We start from the raw sequence: 21,512 nt of genomic DNA, 5'->3' as shown, positions 1-21,512 counted from the left end.
TCCCTCAACTTGCTTTTAAAGAACGTCCTGAAAATCAGACTGTAGATTTCAACATTTTTCTAAACTGCAAGGGGTATTCATTTGTATAAGCAGCAACATTTACAGATGTTTCACCAACTGAAGTCAAGATGTTACACAACAGAACACTTAATTGACTTAAATCAAAATGTTTGACTGTCAATGCTTAAGCATGTTGGGAGATACTGTATTTCATAAGTAAAATCTCAACCTTTTGTATAGAAAATAAAACTTTACATGTATTTTATATGTAGTCTAAAATGAGCAACTTGTTTGATCACATAAGGTTTCAATTGTGTCCTTAAGCTAAACTGAAATGATAACCAGCGGGTATGTGGTCTCCTAGGACTAGAATTGGGAACTCTTGCATTAGCCCAAACTGTACTGATAACCTTTCCTGGGAAGGGACTGAAAATACTATCCAAGCACCCAGCTGCATGGCCCTAAAGTACTGATCTCCCACCCTTAGTCCTTCTGACTCAAGAGTAGCACTGTAAATTTGTCGCAGTCATGTAGAGTAAATAATCGAGATAGAAAACAACTACTTTAAATCAATGGAATATCACCATTACTTTACAGCCTGTAGTGGCTACAGATATAAGGTAAGGTCAAGTGGCTAAAATTTGGCAATAATGTTAAGGCAAATTCAAACACTGAGTAAGTACAATACTGTCAATTCTGTTTTGGGGATAAAGAGTGTGGGTTTTCAACCACCTTAGGTAAAATGCAACTAAACCAAAAAAAACTGCAAGCTTGTCTTTTAAGACTTGAAAGACAAAAAAATCTTTAGGCTACACAAGTTGAATTTCCTCAAACCTTTCAACACCCGCATGAAACCCCCAATGAAAAGTTTCTTCCTTGATTGCCAACTTCTGAGGGAGGAAAAAAATACTAAGCTAATAATTTCACTTCATTAAACAGCACCCTGCAACAACAGAAGCCAAAACATCTGCCAAATGCTGCCTTATTAATATTTGAGCACTTCTGAAGTTAAAGATGTTTTATGGTTTAGAGCTGCCAACTGCAATGTGACTTAATGTGACTTTGTTGGCAACAGTGCAGACTCAGAAACATGACAGCTCTGTTAATGTCTGTCATACCCACTTAGCTGGCGTCAGTAGACTATTTAAAAAACAATCCTGATCTTTTGTGTATCTTGCCATCAGCCCTCACGGATTTCTTCTGCAAGACCAGAAATTGTCTAGTTGGTAGTTCCTGTTATTGTGAAACATCCTGACAACAGTGTTGAAAACAGAACATAGGGCAAGAGAATTACAACAAAAACAAAGCATGCCGAAATAAAAAACACATTTCTTCTGCCTGGAAACCTGTTGCAAGGTTTACCCAAACACCCACAACCATAGGGGTGCACAAGTCCACTCCAGGACCAAAAAGCTTCTGGTTTCCTTTCCACCTGAGCCCTTATTTACCCAATAAGTTGAACACTCTTCTTGTTCTTAAGTAGCTACTGGACAGTGGCTCTTCAGGAATGGTTTTGTTACCTTTACCAAGGGTGCCCACTTTCTCAAATCAGCTTCTGAAGATAGAAGACATTCTTAAAGAAAGTATTTTTTAAACTGGGCTTTTCAGCCCCCCCAACATGAAAATCTTAAGGAGCACTCCCTCTAGCTGTGTAGCAGATACCCTTGTTGGATAACAAATATTTGGAGCAACAAGTTTAAATTCTATCCCTACTGTATTCAGAGGCACCTTTCCAAACCCTTTCCAAAACCAGAAATCTTCCACCTACTGGAGTAGTTGCCATAGCTTTACAATACATCTATATTACCTTTTGCTTGCTGCTCCTCAACTTTAGGGAAATTGGCAACTTGAATCACCTGTGGCACAGAGACCAAATTCCTGTGCCTTTAATGCACACGGCCCAAATCGGAACCCCAGCCAGCTTGCAAAAGTGAAATCGCTACAAAAAAGTATTTTGAAAATCAAGACCTTTTGAATATGTGCCTCTTTGGGTAATATCCCCCAGCCAGGAAAAGCAGAGATGCTGGCAAGGTATTTGAAAGAGGGGAGCATTGGAAAAGGTATTTGAAAAGAAGGCGATCTGGGAGAAAAGCGAGATTACTCCAGGAGTAGCGCCTCGGGCTCCAACCTTTTCCTTTCAGCTCCGAGAATAAAAGGCTGAACTACTCCATCACTACATTAAGTGACTCCATCACTCCTGTTTAAAAAAAAATCACAGTGGGGAGGGGAGGTTTTATGGAGACAACGATGAAAACTGAAATGTTAAAAAGCCAAGTATTCCAATCGGAAAGAGTTTAGACAAACTTCAGATGAACGTTTAATCTCCTGTACTGTATTCTTTAATGGACACCCGCACACTGCAGTAAGAACCCAGCTTGCTAGAATCTGTGTATTACCTGCTGCATTCAGTCATTGCCTCTCATGTGTCACATTAAGTGTAATGGACAAAGCACACTGGTTTCTGCGCCTGAACTACTGGTGACATGAAATAGCATATTACACACTGTGGAATACAATTACAGTTAACTATTCCAGCCAAACCTGGGCTACGCAATTCAAACACAGATCAGACAAAACAACAAACAGGCATCACATTTGAATGAAGAATTGAGTTTCCCTAAAAAAACATGCTAATGTGAAATGTGCCAGCCTTCTGAATTAGCATCTAAGTTGGGTCCTACTTGAGACACACTTTCTAAAATAACCAGCATAACTGTGCCTTCTGTTTTCTGCTTGTTTTTTATATTAAACAAAAAAACAAAAGGGGTATACATATTTCATACTTAGAAAAACATTCATAAGGAAAAGTGAACAGCTGAATATAAATAATAAACATATACCTATAACCTCAATTACACATTTTAAATGCAGTGCTTTCTGCTTCGTGTTGTATCCAGAGCACATCCATGCTCAGTTTAATGAAGCAGGTCTTCTTTGCTTGCAAACACGTACATTTTTCAATCAAACATCAGTTTCATACCGTTAAATTGAAGTTACATATTAATTTAATAAAGTAAGCTCCTGGAGAGTTAAGTAAATAATATGCCAGATGCACACATGCTTTGAAAACCTTTGAGCAGGAAAGAAATGACGCCCCCAGTGAAATTATAAGTCCATAATACACTCCCCACCCCTGGGAAAAAGAAAAGGCGGCTGTAATGTTTTCATTTTAAAAAAAAGTCATTCAGACATGACTAAAACTGAGTCAGGCATGCTAGCAGACTCTTGACGAGCCCGTTAACTTTTTCATCACCAGACTCCTCGTCACTAGTTCACCACGCACCCATTTTAAGCAACTTATTATTTGTCCAACTCCTTCTGCGGCCAGCTCACAATCATGTGTGACACAAAACGTTCTCAGAGCAGGTCTGCACCTCTTGCCATCCCTAAGAAAGTATTCAGCCACCCTGCTCTCTCAGAGCCCTCTTAGGATCCCTCACTATGGGCTGAAATATCGGTTCTGACCGATTCAAACCCCCCCACTCTACAGACCTGCCTGCTATGTATAAAAATCATCACTGCCACTCACAGGTGGCACCATCTACCTAACATTCCCCCTTTACTCAGCTGGCGATGCAGTTTTTCACGGATCAGCTGTGTAGTGGGACTGCTGGTGCACAATGGCTGCCACACCTCAATACTGGATATAGGGCATCCCGCCTACATGCAAGGGGCACTGGGATTCACTGGGATGAAACTATGCAATGATTATAGAAGGAATGTTTAAAAAAAGGTTAAGAAGCAGCAAAGTTTGTCTTTTAGTCTCACTTCTGAAAATGTGCATCCCAAAGCACAAAAGAGCGAGTTGATACCATTGCCTACTTCATATCACCTGGGTTTCCCTGTGCCATTTACTCTTTGCCCACTGGAATGAGTTCTGCTATTTCTGTTTATGCTTCTGCTTTGATGAACATACGGCTGTGCTGAGCAACAAGGCCAGAAAAACCAGCTAATTTGAAAAACTCTGAGCTCGACTCGGAGGAAGAGGGGTGTCGGTGTCAAACAATGAAACCTCTCCAGAACCTGGAGTGCTGAACCTGGCGCTGATCCTCTTCCCCCAGTTTATTTCCCCGGATGCCTCATGAGACGTCTGCACAACTTCCCACACAGAGGATACCTTAAGCAGGGACCACAATTTTCACAAAAAGGAAACGGGAAACCTTTAAAAGAAACACACTGCATATACAAAGGAATAAAACAACAGGATATCCACTGCCTTTTTAAGACAAGAGGTCCTGGAAGAGAGTCCAGACGAAGCCTGGAAAAGAGGGTCCCCAAAGATTGCAATGTCAAAGCACAAGCAGCTACAAAAGAAAAGTTACAGATGAGAAGAGGCTGTTCAGTCCCTCTAGCTCGTCTGGTTTTTAGCAACTTAATGATCCACGAACTCCAGCAAGACTTCTCTTGACTGCCCCAGGGACCCAGCATCCACATCATGACTTGGCTGCTTGGATCCCATATCTCCAATCCTGTAGTTTAAAGCGCCTGATTTTCTTGAATTCAGCTGAGCCTAATTTCCTTTCACTCCCTCTGGCCAAACTGTTCGAAGAGCAGCCGCTGGTGAAGCAATAGTGGAGCAGGGGTGTTCATAAATGGAAATCAATTAAGTTCCTGGAGTAATTTGGAAATAATTCCACTCTCAAAACCCAAGGGAAACTGAACGTCTTAAAACATTTCCATTGCCTCTTTAATCTCGAAGCTAAGCCAGTGCCATGTAACTGGACTTGAGTCTGTCACACGAGGCAGGAGATCAAGCTATTTGTTGTTCACAAGCAGGAAAAGAAAGAAAATGAAAAAAAGACTCATTCTAGCTACTCAAAGCAGTTTTCATGTGGGGAAATACAGTATCATTTCAAAATGTACATTGAATTCCACAGTATAAAGTTTGCATTAAAGAATTTTGCAGTTCCGGTTACCGATCTCAATAGTAGGCTCTTTCATCTTTATTCGCAGGCCTGTGAGAACACACAGGAAGGACACGACTGCTCTCAAATTCAAAACACACAATGACAGGAAGGCTCCAGCCGTCAGAAAAGGAAGGAAGGAACCGACAACTCCATGTGCTCTGCGCAGATAACTCAAGCCAAGCTTTCTATCCCCACTCTAGGCTGGGTCCATTTCCACACACACAGCACCCAGCGGCCTCTCAGAAATATTAGCACCCCGTCATTAAGTCCAAAGTCACTACCTGAAAACACCTAATTCCCCGCAACAAAGGGAACAAAAGCTTTAATTGCCAGAATGTGAATGGACAGAAAAATACTGATTTAGTTCAGTTTCTGCCACATACATACCACCAATGTCAAAACCTCTGAAAGGCACGATTAAAGACAATCTTTAAGATACAGTATCGTTTCTCACTTTAAAAAAAACACAAACAAAGGAAGGAAGTGTCCAAACTATTGTGGGCTGAAGGGGATCGCTTTTACATGCGAACTCAAATTCAACCTGCATTTTAAACTGAGGAAACAGCATAAAGAGATAGTACGACATGAAGCAGAGCTGTTTCATTCTGAACATGACCTTCGTAACGCTTAGCTTGCTATGTATATAGGAACTATTAACAAAATTACTGGTCTGTCAGCCTTGAGGTAGACCAGGGCTCTTTAGTGCTCTTCCCAGAATGAGATCTTTGGATCAGCTTCCTGTTAGCAACCAAACAAGTTAGATGGACCAACTGGCCTCTGCTCGTATGGAAGCCCAAAACAGAATGTTATTGACTGCAGGGTTCTGTTGCACTAAAAATATTCCATTCTGCATAGCCGTTCTCACACATATCAATTCTTAATGTCATCTCTAACAGAAATTAAGTCTACAATTTCCTAACTCTAGATGCCAAAACATTCTTTAATGGAATTCATCAGCCTAAAAGCTGACATTGCCCCATGAGAAATGTCATTTTGACTTGCTCAAGCTACCAAGTCACAATGTTAATAAACATCTATTAAAACAGGTCCATGCCATGTGACAGAGGCCTTCAAGAAATAACTGCCTTCTGTATCTAATCTTAGAAACCATTGCATGATGTATGAAATCACTGATGCACACCTTATCAGTATCAATTACGAGATAAGAGGTTTCTGCAATGGGCCAATTTCTGAATCACTAAGAGTACTTTACTGCACCTTTGATAAAACTTAAAATACAAAACCTTACGAAGGGCCATAAGAGGATTTATTTCACACTGTTCTCTTGCCCTGCCACTCAAATAACTGCAGTTGTTTTGTGCTGAAGAATAATCAACTGTCTTTAGAAGCTGATTTAAGAACCAACATTACCACCAAAAAAGAAATATTTTAATGAAATGTTACTTTATAATAAGTCACATCATTTTAACCTGTTGCGAGGTTCTATGTTATAGCAATACAATCAGTCCATGGAAGTGTTTTTGAAATTATTTAATTCTCAATACATCAGAAAACATGGTTAACATCTCAAAATGCTTAGTCATTCCACACATCTCAGATTTAAACTGGATCACCACTTGTACATTGAGCAGTATTGTTTCAGAAATATTGACACCCATACAAACAGAAACCTATCAATTGTGTTCTTTTAAAAAGAAAATAATCACTTCTAACTTACAGGTGGCAGAAGCCTGCCTTCTGTTAATACTGGCACAAGAGTGAAGCTGTGTCACTGTCACAGAAGGCTAATGCACACAGAGGCCATAATTCCAATGCCACAGAGTGGGCACTTGCATGCCACTGTTACTCTGGTCTGGGAAAAAAGGCATCAGACGAGTGTTCCTGCAAAAGCATCAGATTCTCTCATAAAAATCTGCTTCAAAAGCTGAGCCCACGATCAGCCCGAACCCCACCGTCAGATGAACTTTGCAGTCCCACCTCCTGCATTAATGCATGTTCGCCGTAGGAAGCCGTCTTCTCTCTGAATTGCATTCATATTCACAAAACCCAAAACGGCAAGCCTGCAGAACATAAAGAGCCCACTGCAATACAAAAGACGTTCGTGTTGCTTCAGCAGGTGAATGAGTGACAGATACAGGAGTGTCACCCTGGGAAGTCCTTTATACTGCCGGCGCTAAAACTGACAAATAACACCCTTACAATACACAAAGGTTTTCATTCACCATTAAAAATAATGAAAAGCCAAATCCACACAGTACAAACACATGCTAATGCATTTGAAATAAAGTTGAACGGCTTTTAAATTCTGTTGCTTTTTTGGGAATAAAATAAACCTCAGTGTATGTACCAGTGTACAAACACTCACCTTGTTCATTTTAGGTACTCGGAAGATTTACTTACTGAAGAAAAGTTACAACTGTCGAAAGACCGTGCAACTATTAAAGAACAGGGAGGGCTCTCATGGTGAGCAAGCTAGGTTATGCGAAAAGAAATTCCTGCTGCAATTTGTAAAGGGCTAAAGTGATGTTATGGTATACATGAGCTCACTATTCTTCACACCGCTTAAGAAGCGGCAATGTGTTTTTCACACTTCTAAGGTACAGGACAATGGCACAATTAAACATTAATAAACCTAAAAATAACCACAAGACCGCGACAATTTCTTTGCTACAGAGGTCTACAGCAGGTAAACCTGCAGGGAGGAAGTCTGGTATATTTTACTTCAGACACGGCTGCAAAAATGACAATCCAAGCATAGCTACACATGGAGTGGGTAATGTTTTGTCAAAGGATTGCAGGATACTATAGTTTTCTCACCCTACTTTTTCAATCCAACACAAAAAAAAGTTTGTAGTCAGAGTGGCTGCTATACCTCATCACAGAAATGAAAGCACTAGTTAATCGTTTTATGACTCGACCTCAGACAGCAGTGCTAGTGTGAGCAGTTTTGCTGGAAGAGAGGGGTAACTTCTGGACTGTAGCTCAGAATGAGTGAGAGCCCTGACCACAGGCACTTTTTACAAAGGCCACAGACTGACTGGTCACTAAACCCAGTCAGTCAAATTAGCCCACTGGCAGCCCTCGGGAGGCAAATTATGCCAATCACCCGTCTAAGCCCCAGAGCGTCATTCTGAAGCAGGGATGAGCAGAGCAGCAGTCCTCCAGGGCTGGGGTTCCACACTTTTATACAGGTGATTTTCCACTACATCTAAAACAGACTGACTTCTATTGCAACTGTTGTTTTAGTGAATGAAATGAACTCGGCGGCCTACAGCCACCAAGTAAAGACGGAGACGTCCTGTATCCTTGTTCTGATGTTTGAAATCGTATGTTTTTTCCTCCACTGTTCTCTTGAATATTATCTGAGGAGACATTATCACACACTTCTGTTCCTCCACCAGAATTCTCTTATCTGAGTTCTTGTTTATTTTGCCTCTGCCCTCCCCAGAGACTGATAAAACAAGCTGATAAAACAGTCCTCAAAAACTGTCCTATTAACTTTTGTTTAGCCATTTCATGTGACTCTAGCAAAGCAGTATTTTACCAGATTTTTAAAAACTGGAATTTGCAATTTAGTAAACTATTTAGCAAAAATTTAGTAAACTATCCTACTAAAAGAGTTGACTCGTCACAAACATCAGACAGCCTTCATTATCTATTTAAGAGACAAGAATTACAGTTGCCATCAAGTGAAACATTTAATAAACAAATAGTAAGGGGAAAAACAAGTAGTCAAACCTGTCAGACCACGTCAGCTTTTTTTCAGCATCTGCCACCTCTCAAAAAAATAAAAATAAAGGAAGAGGCCAACCCAGTACAACAGATACAGGAAACCAGCTGCATCTGGTGTCCTCCAGTTCAGAAACTTTTCCGGGACACTGTTCACAGCTTATTCAGCAAACACATCTGACACCAGTGCCTGGCTGAATAACAGAGGGCACACCATTAGCTAATACAGTTTTTGACAAGAACAAAGTGGACTGAGAATTTAAAACGGACGCTGTATTAGCTTCTTGCCCCTCTCCCGCCATGCCATGCACAAAGGAAAACCGTTTTAAGCGGCCGAGAGGGCTAGAAACAGAGAAGCAGCAGATACATGGGGGCAACCTCCAGAGAAAAGTGCCTGCTTGTGGAAAAGAAAGTGCTGAGAACAGAATTCGCATCACTTTCACAGATTTGAGGTCAGGTGTGTGGCTCCCCAATCGGAGAATTAAAAAAAAATCCCCTTTGGCAGACTGTACTATATACTACAGGATCTTACTACTTGTGCTTTGCCCATTTCCATTTACTACAGGCTTACAAGTGTACTCAATAAAAAGGACCCAGGTGTAATAAACAAATCTTTATTTGTCCTCATCTCTCCACACTTACTATATTTGGTATTATTTAGTGTGCTTATTCACCCCAGAATAACAAATGAAGAACTTGTAACAGACTGTTAGTCATATAAGCTCATCACTATCAGAGGGAGCTTATTCCTGGTTGTGAGCTGCTTCAACAATGAGCCCATCCTAAAAGCACAAGGTGGGATCACACCCCACCCAGGCAATCAACCTAGCCAGCCAGTCTCTGGGAGGTGAGAGGGTTGTGCAAACTCCACACAGAAGGTCCCCTCACCCCAGAATCACACCCAGCATTCGCCCACACCTACATGACCACTTGTTGGACACAGCTGACTGAACAGTTAAGTGTTCATTTGTCCTCCAGTTTTTCTTGGGATTTTGGAATCTTCCAAAACCTGCAGGGAGTGCAAGATCCCAAGTAGTAAAAAATACTCTTAATGCCTGAACCAAACAGAAAGCAAAACTAGGATCACTCAGCCTTTAGCGCACGTTTCTACCATAAGCCTCACTGCTTTTCAATGAAAACCTGGAACAAACACCTTCAGATCTGAATAGGTCCACTACGCAATGAGTCACATTTTCAAGTGGCATCTAGCCTTTGGAAATACACTCCGTTCAGTCTCAAGTAAAGGGTTACACAGAGCTATGGAGGCAACTGTTCCCAGATTTTTAAAAATCCCACCACAGGGTAAAACCGCCCTTTAAGTGCCCTGTGCCTAATGATGCTTGTTTCCATTTACTGGTGGATCAGCAGCCTGCGAGTACTCGCTGCCTCAAAACGTGAATCCTAGGTCTTGAAATTCGCCACTCTGGCAGCATCGGTAGTCTAATCATCCCAAGCCCCACCGGGACTTCCAGTTACTTTATTCTCTCATTATGTGATTTTTAAGGCAGCGACAGAAAGCAAGCTATGGAGTAAAAAAAAAAAAAAAAAAGGCTAGCAAGTCAAACACTAATAGTACATGGAGACTGCACTTCAAGTCGCAATGCAACTTGTTTATACACTTACTGTATTGGTATTTTTTAGCTCTGACATGCTATTGGTAATCCGACCGTTCATGTCCGTTAGAGATGTTTGTTAAAATAGGCTACAAACCTTCCCCAGGAGGTTACAAAATACTGTACCATCTTGAAAAAACAGTGCAGTGATGCAAAACCGCCACAAACTGTAGGAAGACAAATGCTGAAGTTTCTATCCTTAAAGAGAACGCAAAACTTTTCTCCATATTTGATGAGGAAGCACTGAAAAAGAAATGGCTTGGTCTTATTTCTAGTCGAAGGTTAATGCACGCTTGCTCCTGTGAAACACATGCCATCGTATAATAGGACCGACACAAGCTGCTAGGGCCAGGTAAATTATTCATAGATGATTTATAACACAGAATATCATCAGGAGTAGCAGGGATGCAAACTGATCAATGAAAGCTTTCACGGGCGAGAGCTACTCAATATGTAAAAAATTAACATTTTAAGTTACTGTTTAGCAAAGCCCCGTAAAGAGTTGAATTTTCACTGGGGTCTAATGATGTAATTGTGTATTTTTCATGTTCCACAAGTCAGCGTCAATACTACTCTCTTTTCTAGGCAATGCAAAATGTTTACAGCTTTATAATCTAGAAATCTAGAGGTTGCAATACTGTCATTGAATTATCCCCACTGACACGAGTGGCACTGAAATATTATAAAATCTTACTGGAGCTCTTCCTTTAATGTATTCAGAGCTGAGTGTCTTCCTATACACAGCTGCGCAGTCCTGGTCTTAAGACTCATTATGGAATAAACTGCAAATCATTCATCTAAAAAAAAGAATCTGTATTTACTAAAACTGGAACCAAATTAAGAAGCAATGTTGAGGGAAAAGTAGCATAACTGATTAAGACAAAAACAATTCAGACTAAAAAAAGAACCTGAATTCATGCTCGTCAAAATGTAGCAACAGAGAGAGGTCAAGAGTGGGCTTCGCAATTGTCTCCTGGAATTCTTTTGATAAGATACTGGGTACATTCTGCTGGTGAATGTTATGTTGACACTAGAAAAATACAGGAGGCTCCTGCAAACCTGAGACCACGAGATTGACACGCAGAGGAGAAGTATACATTGCTGGGCAGACAGAATCTGGTCTAGTCCAACTGGATTAAAGGTAATGCTTTTCTTTCAAAATTGCATGAATACAGATTTACACCATTTAAGCCTCATGTGATAAATAAAATAAGTTACAATAACCAATAAGAATAAAAAACGTCATTTAATGTTACTGTACTAGCCCACTGATTAAAATCATAAAATCTAAATTTCATATGATAAGACTCAACAATACTAAAGTACACATTTCCGAAGCCCCATATTTACAGCACACCACAACCAGCAAAGTCCCTCCCATGAGAACAGAAATGCAACAGCCTCTAGAGTTAATATAGTATTATACGGATAAATATTGACCAATGCAAGATGAGGAAATACGTCTCTGGAGATAACCGTGATAAAGAAAAAAATGGCTTGACTCAATTAACTTTCGTAGTGCCGCATCAAATTCCTTACACTCAACTCTGAACTACAGAGACTAAATGCAAAACAAGCAGCACTGTTGCGCCACTGTGCCTCAGGAGGTATTTCAGGAAGCTGAAGAATGCACAGGGAGAGGCCTCTTCTGCCTTCCTGAAGAATGCGCTTTCGGGAGTGAAAGAAAAAAAACAGCAGCCCACCGAAAAGGAAAAACTAAATGACAGCTGTATCTGAAATACAAAACTAAACACTGGCTTTCAAATTTGTGCACACTCCTACGGCATTTTTGAAATTGTAGTTACGCGATTCACTTCCAGAAAAACAAATATTCAATAGCTTTCCTGTCTCTAGCTGGGCGTTACTTCCTTTGTTAGAACAGTTTCTTGCATCCAAGTCAAGAAGCCCTTTTCTACAACTTCAACAGAGTTCCAGCACCAGGTGACAGGAGATCTATCCTGTCACCACATTCGATGCCACACTTTTGTGAGTTTTTCCTAACAAGAGAGATGCACTCCACCAATCACCCTATAGACCAAAGTGAAAGGAAACGTCATTTCACAAGTACATAACTCCTAGCCTAAAAAAATATCAATCTGAAACTGTGAATATTTTTCAGGTCTGCCTGAAGTGGTTAAAAAAAAACAAAGAGATTCATTTCTAGATAGACACAAGCACAAATTTAAACAAAATGCTGTATCTTGAAACCAAGAGAAAAGGGTAAAGGGTTGTTATTTTCTTGCTCTATGCTCTATCAGGACTGTTCCGATAAAAGGCCTGTCGCTGTCTGCCTTCAGAAGAGCCTGAGATAAAAGGGGACAAGCACTGCACAGCTTTACCTGACTGTCAGGCCCAACTAGGACGAATGCCAGATGCCATCGTGCTCATGAACACATTACATGCAGAAATCAGACAGCACGGCTATCAACTATCAGGCTTCTGGCTAGGACCCGCTGCTGAAACGCGTCAAATTTTTCACAACTCCCATTTATAACATGACCCAGCAACAGAGCTGAGCAAGGCCCAATCCATAACTCTGTGCCTCCCAGTGGCACATGCCAAGTCGCATTTTTAAAAAAGAGACACTGAACTCATAATTGCGTTTCATAATCATCAGGCAGTTCTCCTTCCAGCTTAGTGGTGTCATTTTAATTTCAAGCACTAAATGCTGTGTGGGGGGATGGAATTGAATTATTACCAACCACCGGGAATATTTCAAAGCTGCTGGTAATTCCTTCACGATCCTCCACACTCAATCTTGTTAGATAAACATTGATTGTGTGGCAAGGGTTATGAGTTCGGCCTGCTGCAATACTCAGAAACCGTGACCTCTATAGGAAATTAAGTGTGGCAGAGATAACTGAATACAACAGAGACTCACAAAAAGAACCTCACTGGGGATCTACGCCTATAAAGCAACTCTTGTTTTGGGAAGAAAGCCTCGATTGACCAAATATGAGTGACGCAAATCATCAGGGTGCTGATACACACACTCTGGCATGTAATGATACAAAACGATTAGTCTACTTTAAAAAAAAAGCACTTCAAACTCGTTAATAACACACCTCAGCAGCACTTCATCATGACAGTATTCATAGCACAGCATCATTCAATTACAACTGCATGCCTGAACAGGAGTTCTGGAACTTTAGAGCACATTCTGGAGGACAATTACAACACAGAATTACTCCTCTGTCTTGTCTGGAGAGCTAAGACAGCGCTGTAGTAACCAAGGACTTTAATGCCTTCCTCAAAACAAAGGAGATCAGAGATATTCAGCAGGGGGCACTCAACTCTTGAGACCGGAGCACAGAACAGCAAGCATCTGGGCCCAGACTCGCCAACAGAGGAACTATTTCATAATCTGTTTTACCACAGGCCTCTCACGGCAGTCTTTCGAAATGCAACACAAAGGCACAGACTTCAACACCAGTTGTATCTCTCTGTCGGGCTACAGCTTGCTCTTTTCTGCTTTTACCTACTCACTTGTTTGAAAAGCACTTCCTACATATTGACTGTGTCTGTAAATGAGATTCCCTGCCTCAGTGGAGAATCTCAAGGCATTTTAACATCACTCTTTCTCTGTGCTTCTTCTCTGTATTCTCCGATCTTTGATGATTTAAAGCCGACCTGAGGTAGCAGAAGCATTAGACACAAAGCAACAGCAGTAAAGGGAATGCACATGTATCCCAGTGATGGTATGTATGGGCAAGCTGGTCAGTTCTTTTCTCTAGTCCAGCCTTGTGAAGTCACTAACAGCCTGGGATTCACGTTTTTCAACAACACGGAGAAAAACTCGAGCTGTTTTCAAACCAGTAGCGCACATAAAAGACATTCCTACAAGGGACTGAAGTCCTGGAACTCACAAAGCAGTAAGGCCGTCTGCCGCCACACTCTTAAACCCTGCTAACTGGATCTCTCCGCGTCCTTCCTTTAAAGTGAAAGGCGATCCCTCGTGCCACGAACAAAACAGCTGGTGTCACCTCTGAAAGGCGCACAACTGCAAGGCAAGGGAATCTGGAAAAGGCCAGTCACACCACGAGCTGACCTTGGGCCGCTTTACCCCCCCTCCTCGCCGATGGAGGGGGGGGACCAGCCACCTCCCTCTTCCTGCAGTTGCTGTGGGGAGGGGAGTGCTTGGGCCCAGGAGGGAGAGCGGAGGTGTCAATTACACTTTGCCGTGGCAACGGCCACACAAAGACGGCACAAGTTTCACGGAACGGGGAAGACATGTGGGCACAGCTGCCAGGGCAGTCCTGGGCAGGTGGCAAACAAAGCGCGGCCACGCAGAAATCCTGCCCAGAAAGCCCTCCTGTCAGTGCCTGTTATTTAGAGAGCGTGTTCTGATCTGATCGCACTTCGTCAAGGTGACACTGAACACCGGTGGACAGCTGCTTTTGTTCCAGTGGCATCTCTCTGCTACCAGAATAGCAGCATGACTCGCTGTGCTTGTGCAAGAACTCCAGGAGCCTTCACTGCAGCCTTGCTAAATAGCAGACACATTGGGGTGGGGACTGTGGTTTTGCAGCAACGCCCGGAGCACAGCAAAAAACAACTCTCCTTTTACTTCAGATCACGAGGTTATACTGTTGTTTTTGATTTAAAAAAGCCAGTCTTTTCATTTATCTAATAAAAGGGAAATGAATCCTGTGGCACTCCGACTTATAATATTAACTGATGATTAACTGATTAACTAAAAATATTTTTTGATGTCGTGACTGTAACACTACATCACTTTTCCATCCCTTACTGCCACTGCATGGAAGGAGAGCACTGGATAACATCCGCTGCTGGAAGCACAAAAAGAGCTGTGCTTCTCTGCACAAGAAGCACAGCGTGGTATAAACTGAGAGGAGGAAGCAAGCACCCCCCCCATCCATTTTACAAAAGCATGCAAACTGAGCACAGATGAACTGTCTAGACTGCCACTCCACACAAGGACGCAGAGAACAGGCCAGAGGAATTGTGCTTCAGTAGCAACAAACCAAGCACATCCACAGAACTACACAGCTTTGAAATGGGTGATTGTGTGCAAAATCCCACGGGTAGCCAAGAAAGCGCCTTCCTTGACACTTTTTCCAGGATCTCGTGCCCGAATCTGAAAGCCGGGAATCAGCTGTCCGCGCTCAGCCGAACTCTCGAGCAACGTTTGTGCGAATGTGAAGCGTAACGACCAGGCCTAGAATTCAGACAGTCTGAAAACAGAGGCAGCCTGTGATACGCAGGTTCCCACCCCAATGACCTCACATCCTGTCCCTCTCTCTGGAGGAAAAGGGGGCTCTGTGCACAGGGCTGAAGGGTCTGAAGGGGCACACTGTTGAAATGGCAAGTCTGGCTAAAAGGGTGACGTCCATACCAGAGCCCTGTGAGCTTATCGGACCAGAGCTCGTCCCAGATTCTGGTCTCTGCAGCATTACATGGACTAGAGAAACCGTGATGCTCATCCCACCCCTGGATGGGACGCCAAATCTGTCTAAGCCTTGCAAAAAAAAGCTCCTTTTAATGTTGTGGGGAAGCATTAAGTGGTGAATCCCTCCTCTTAAAACTCATTTCAAGAAATGCCTAAAGGACAAGAGAAAATCTTAGAAGATGTCCTAGCAAACTTAAGCCATCCAAGGGCCCAACGCAAAAGAATGACTATCTCAGGCTCTGGGCAGGGAGAAGAGAGAGAGCAGCTGGCCCATCGCTGACAGAAAGGCCATTCTCAACGCATGAGGTCATTACAAACTGCTCCCAATCCACCGAAATGACCGTGGCAAATGTTCACGGAATGGGCAAAAGGATGGAACGAGAACGGAGCTGCCTGAAATTGTAACCTGAACAAGCCCAAAGTGGTGATAGGTGCTGTGTGTTAGAGGCAAAATACTGTCATCTGTGCACAGATACAGAGAAGTCCAAGTGCGTAACTGAAACCCAAGCCGGCCACAAAGAATCTACGACGTTTTAAGAAACATGTCAGAAATGCCACCTCGCTTCTCGAAAAACTTGTTCAGCTAGTGAAAAACTTTCTGCTTCTATTTTTTCTCTCACGAGTCAGATGTGCCACACAAGACAACGGTATTTAGAAAGGTACGCGCAATGTTCCCAGAGGATGTTCGGCTCTGTATTTACGCAAGAATGTTGCCTTCCAGAATTTACTGAACCTGGACAAGCAACTAAAAAAAAAAACATCTTACAGTAAGCAGGACTGAGAACAGCTGAAGAAACTGCCAGTTCGGTGTGGATGTCAGTTCTCTTGCTAAAATTATAGCTTGACAGTGTCACGGTTCACTTTTTAATCTCATATCTTCCCTTCGATCTTAGAACGTATAATGAGACTTGCAGCATTAATTTATCCGCCTTAACAACCACGGACGTTTTTTTTTTTTTACAGGGAGGAAGAGTACAATACAATCCCATCGGATCTAAAAACCCGTCCTCAACTCCCGTCGTCTGCAGTTTCTCCGAAAAACGTGGGCAAAGTGGCGCTCTCTAGCGTCACATATTTCACCAAATTACATAAACCTTATCCCCCCTCGAACTCCAACTTCGACCTGGCGGGTTTAACGAAAATCCGCAACGTCTGTGAATACCAGGATTATTAGAGACAACCCTCTCTTCCCCACACACACACACCACAGCAGGGACCTTCGCGTAAACTCAGAAAAGATCGCAGCCTGCCAATTCATTAAAAAAAAAAAGTCGTTGCTATTTCCGATGCGCAACAGGCCTATTTCGAGAGTGGAGGTATTCAAACCGCGGAAAACCAAAACCAATCGGTTTCAAATCAGGAGGAAAAGTTAAGACTGAGAGACTGCCCCGAAACCCGGGATGGTCTCAAACTTTTGTCGTAGAGCCAATCGGAACAGCGTGGTTTAGACTCAATAAGTCATTCTGAAGGCATTTCCGCTTCTATTTACTGTATCTTTTTTCCCGTGTTTATCATCGTTAACAACGTAAACACCAGTGGTAAATATTGACGTTATTGTATGATGTTTACAGAAACATGGGTGTTTTCTTTTTAATAAGTTTTGACTCCAGCTCGGGACAACCCAACCCGGGCTCACTACAGGAGTTACATACTTTTAAAACGAAGAGCAAAAGGGATCCAACTCCCCCCCCACCACCACCACCATCTCCAGAAAACAAAAAAGCCAGAGATCTCATCTCTCCCTACGGAGAAAACTGGACCGAAACCGACCACAAGCATGGCGGAGAGCCCCAAGACCACAACAGCAGCGCGGTCTGTAGCGTGCGAGCCGGGGGGCTTACGAAAGAGCACTTCTTCAAAACTTTTTTTTGTTGTTTGTCTTGTGCGCCCTCTCTCCGCTCCCCCTTCCCCTCACTCGAGCTGAGCCGTGAGGGCAGGAGAGACCGGAGCGGGGCTGAGCAGCCCTGGTCCGGGCTGGGACACCCCCCGGGGCGGACCGGACCGGACTTGGCGAAGTTGGGAGACGGGATTGCGTTGCCTGGGCGCCGCACCCCCCTCCACCCCCGGCGCGGCCAGTCCTGCCCTGCCCAGCGCGGCGTGCCACATCCCCCGGCCGCCTCCCCCTACAGCCACCTTCATTTTATCACGGGTTTCCCCCCCACCACCGCCGCCGCCGTTGTTGTTGTTGTTGTTATCGTTGTTTTTACCTTCGTCGAGGAGCCTCTCTAGGTGCGTGAAGATGCCGCAGAGATTGGGCAAACTCGCCATCAGCTTCTTCTCGTTGAGTAGCTGCATCAGATAGTCAGGACTCGGCCTCGGTCTCTCCTTCACTTCGATCTCCCCCACCATCATCTTTGAACCGAGATGATACACAACACAAGCCCAACACACAATCCTTTCTCTCTCTCTTTTTTTTCTTTTTGGGTTTTTTTTCTCCTTTTTAAAGTCCCCCCCCTCCCCCGGAAAAAAAAAATAAAAAACAAAAACTTGCTGGTCAGGTCCCTCGCTTCCCCCCCCCCACGGTTCTACTCGATTGTGGCAACAGGCCCTTCCCGGTAAAAAAAAAAAATCGTAATTATTTCTGTCGGCTGGGAGAAGAAATAAAAAAAAACACCACAGCCTCCTCCCGGTTCAGTCGCTTTCCTTTCGTTCGCCGTTACTCTTCTCCACAGCGCGCACGGGGTCGGTCCGAGCCTACAGTGCTGCTTAGTGCGAGAGTGTACTAGGCGAAATGTTCGGCCCCCTCGCCGCGGATTGGACAGAAGTGCAATGACGGGCAGAAGGGTTCGCCAATAGGGAGAAGGGGGCAGGGCAAAGTGGGTGTGAAAAGAGCGGGTGGGCGGGGCGGCTCTCCTGACAGACACCGAGCCCGTCCAATGGAACGCCGCCTTCGTTTTAGGAGTAGAAGTTATTGATGTTATTGATTATCTCAGAACTGCATAGAAAGACGGCGTCGGGAACTGTCAGTGTTTTGGGGAATCCAAATGAGCCAATCAGGCTGGAAACGTGCATTGTCAATTCCGAGGCATGTGTCTTGTTTTGTTAGAGAGGGTATGCCATTGGGCACAGAGCTAATTTCACAGCCTAGTATATCAAACAGGCATGGGATTATAAATCGAAAATAACACGTGAAAGAAACAATGTGTTCACTCCGAGATCAAAAGACACGCTATTGTATAATTTATCTAGTTGAGTTCATCAATAAACCTTTTCCGTACAGTACACCACGGATACTCACATAATCTTGTGTTCTGCCGGTACAGATACAAAAACTCCGAACCTCCGAGCCAGTTAATCTCTTTTAGCCCTTAAATAATTTAGGATAAATTACAAAAGAATAACAATGCTAATTCTTTTTAACACACACATTTAAAATGGAACAGATTATTCTGATACATATCGAGCTGCCAACACAGTATCTACAAAAAATAATGTAAATACAGCGCAGTTATTTTAGAGACACCAGCATCGCAGCCTCTGATGGTGAGTGCCACTTTCAATAATACCAAGAAAAGAAAATGCATGGAGTCTGAAATAAGATATTACTTATGCCTTCCGAGACCAGCATTAACCCGTGCTGCTCGAACACCCGGGGATACCTCTCTTGTGATCTGTATTAGGAATCACATTGCATTATACAGTACACATCGCTGCCAGCATGACTTTTAGACTACTGCTCTCCGTTTAATAGCATTCCTGCGCCTTCATCTAGCTTTTCACGTTACGATCTCTGCCACACACAAAGAAAAGTGATTGATGTTTCCCGGATACTAGTCTACTACAGCTAGGACAGCGTGTCTGCATTTGATAAAGGGGATTGACTTTCATAATTATTAATATTAAGTACCAGTAATACAAAGCGCAGAAATGTAGCCGCAGGGTAAATAAACGAATGATGAAGATATATGGCCCCTGTGGCAGGCAGACATCAGCGTAATATGGAAACGGTGTTTGTTTCACCCGCTGAAGAAACAGGACCTCACGTCTCACCTGAGTGTTAAAAAGCAGAAGCAGTCTGGGATCCCTGGACGTTTTCAGTTTGCAGTCACAGATTCAGAAGGATTTGTATAGCAGTACTGAATAAGGAAAAGGCCTCTGTTATAGCATATTGTAATCATTACTTATTGACGTCTTATACATACATTCTGTAAACTGATGTGTGATAAAGACCACAAGGTGCACATGGTACATTAACTAGGGCATGTATCATTTAGTGACGAGGACACGTGAAAGGTCACAAACAAGAATACTCCATTCGGACCATCTTACTTGTTTGGTTGGCAGTGTACAGTAGTTGGATGATCAAAGGATCTCTACCAGCCATTTCTCAGCTGTAGCAAACAATTGTGAAAAAAGTAGTATTTGAAGTTGTAAAGTTGCACTTCCTCTCTCTTTCCCACTGGTGTCCTCAGGCTTCATTGTTGATCCAGAAATAGACCAGTGGATTTACTTTGTCACTTCCTTTCTGAATTCACCAGCCTAGTATCAGGTCAGCTGGTGACCTCTTCCTTTGCAGACAGTGAAACACCTCTTTATTTATCTGTTACAGTAGGTAATGTCACAACGCAAGCAGGCAAAAAAAACAAAGAAAAGCAGTGTCAAACACTAATAAACAATAAGCTACAATTAATTATAGCTATAGTATTTGACAATGTGCTACACCAGCAGAGTTGCTAACACCCTTGTGACATTCAACTGCTCCCACTCTGGAAATTTATAATTACTCATGTACATTTATTGACCTTCTAAGTGGCCTCAACACTGTTCTTTTCTATGCTGTTCCAAAACAAAAGGAAATTAAAATGACAGTGTTTAAAGCAAGCTTCATCTACCTTAACAGAGACATTAGCCACGTTTGCGGTTTTATACAGTATGTAAAGAATGAAATGTGCAAGGAATGTGCAAGGAATTTCTTGCTAGATTTTTCGAGATACTGGGTGGCCATTGCACATTAACTCAAGGATGAAACAATCACAACATAATTCCTATCTACCCCGCATCAGAAACTTCAATACCTTGTTCTGTGAATTTCACCTTTATGGATCCAGGGAAGTTAGTTCCCCCCAAAAAATACCCAGACACTTAATTTGTAGCACAGAAGTGTTCCCAGGATATGTAGAATTCTAATGAATGTTTACCTAGTTTCTACAGAGTGTCTTTGTTTTACTATAGGTCAAGGGTATCCAGGGGATCATGAAGGGCTCAGGAGTCTTTAGGTTTTCTAGGTCTTTCTTAAGGCACCAGCACATGAAAACCTATGAGAAGCTTTAAAATTGATCCAATTGATCCAATAAGGCTTTGTCAATAATTGAAGTCATGAAGCACTATACTGGAATAGAAAAAGGCTATGGCCCTTTGGGTAGATAAGCTTGCTGTAAGTTGTTATCAAACTCTTGGTTTTTTTTTATTTTTGGTTGTTTTTCGCACTTGATTTGACGAATGGTGGCTCCTTATCAAAGGAACCAACAGGTCTTCTATCTGCAATGTAATATCTGGTATGCCCGAAGTATAAAAAGGCTTTAGAAGGTGGTCATTTGATTTTAGACACTATTTCAACACCCCTTACTCCGATGCCTTCCCCCACTAATGCCCTTTTTGAAAGAAAGTCAAGACTTCTCAGCACTTCCATAGCACTAAGCAGGGACCTGCCACTCTGCTTAGATAAATGTTTTATAGAATTCCTTAGATACCAAATAGCCACACAGGTCTGAAGTTATCATGGGACTGAAAAGTAACTTTTAGTTACTACGGAGAATGGTTAATGTGTTCAATACCACGTGTATGCCAGTTCTGTACTTTAATTAACTCTGCATTGCAAGCTATAACTACCCAATGCATCAAAAAAGAACAATTAGTGAACATCACTCTATGTTGTTCAGGAGTCTCCTCTGC

At 42.6% G+C, this 21,512-nt stretch overlaps 1 protein-coding gene across 3 annotated transcripts in view; it reads right to left on the bottom strand.

The window, feature by feature from the left end:
• The window catches only part of qkia (QKI, KH domain containing, RNA binding a), a 79,562-nt gene extending 61,209 nt beyond the window's left edge, over window positions 1-18,353 (bottom strand). For 2 of the 3 annotated variants that reach the window (XM_088602997.1, XM_088602998.1), the window contains exon 1: window positions 17,828-18,353. In XM_088602997.1, the coding sequence (XP_088459123.1) occupies window positions 17,828-17,972 (145 nt within the window). In that variant the 5' untranslated portion in view covers window positions 17,973-18,353. The remainder of the gene's footprint in view (window positions 1-17,827) is intronic. The other variant, XM_088602999.1, reaches the window with a different exon arrangement.
• Between the last annotated feature and the right edge of the window lie 3,159 nt (window positions 18,354-21,512).

Source organism: Lepisosteus platostomus, chromosome 13 (assembly GCF_059453375.1).
Source record: "Lepisosteus platostomus isolate fLepPlt1 chromosome 13, fLepPlt1.hap1, whole genome shotgun sequence".
Classification (NCBI taxonomy): Eukaryota; Metazoa; Chordata; class Actinopteri; order Semionotiformes; family Lepisosteidae; genus Lepisosteus; species Lepisosteus platostomus.
Note: the sequence above shows the minus strand (reverse complement) of the source record. Positions and strands in the feature narration are given on the sequence as shown.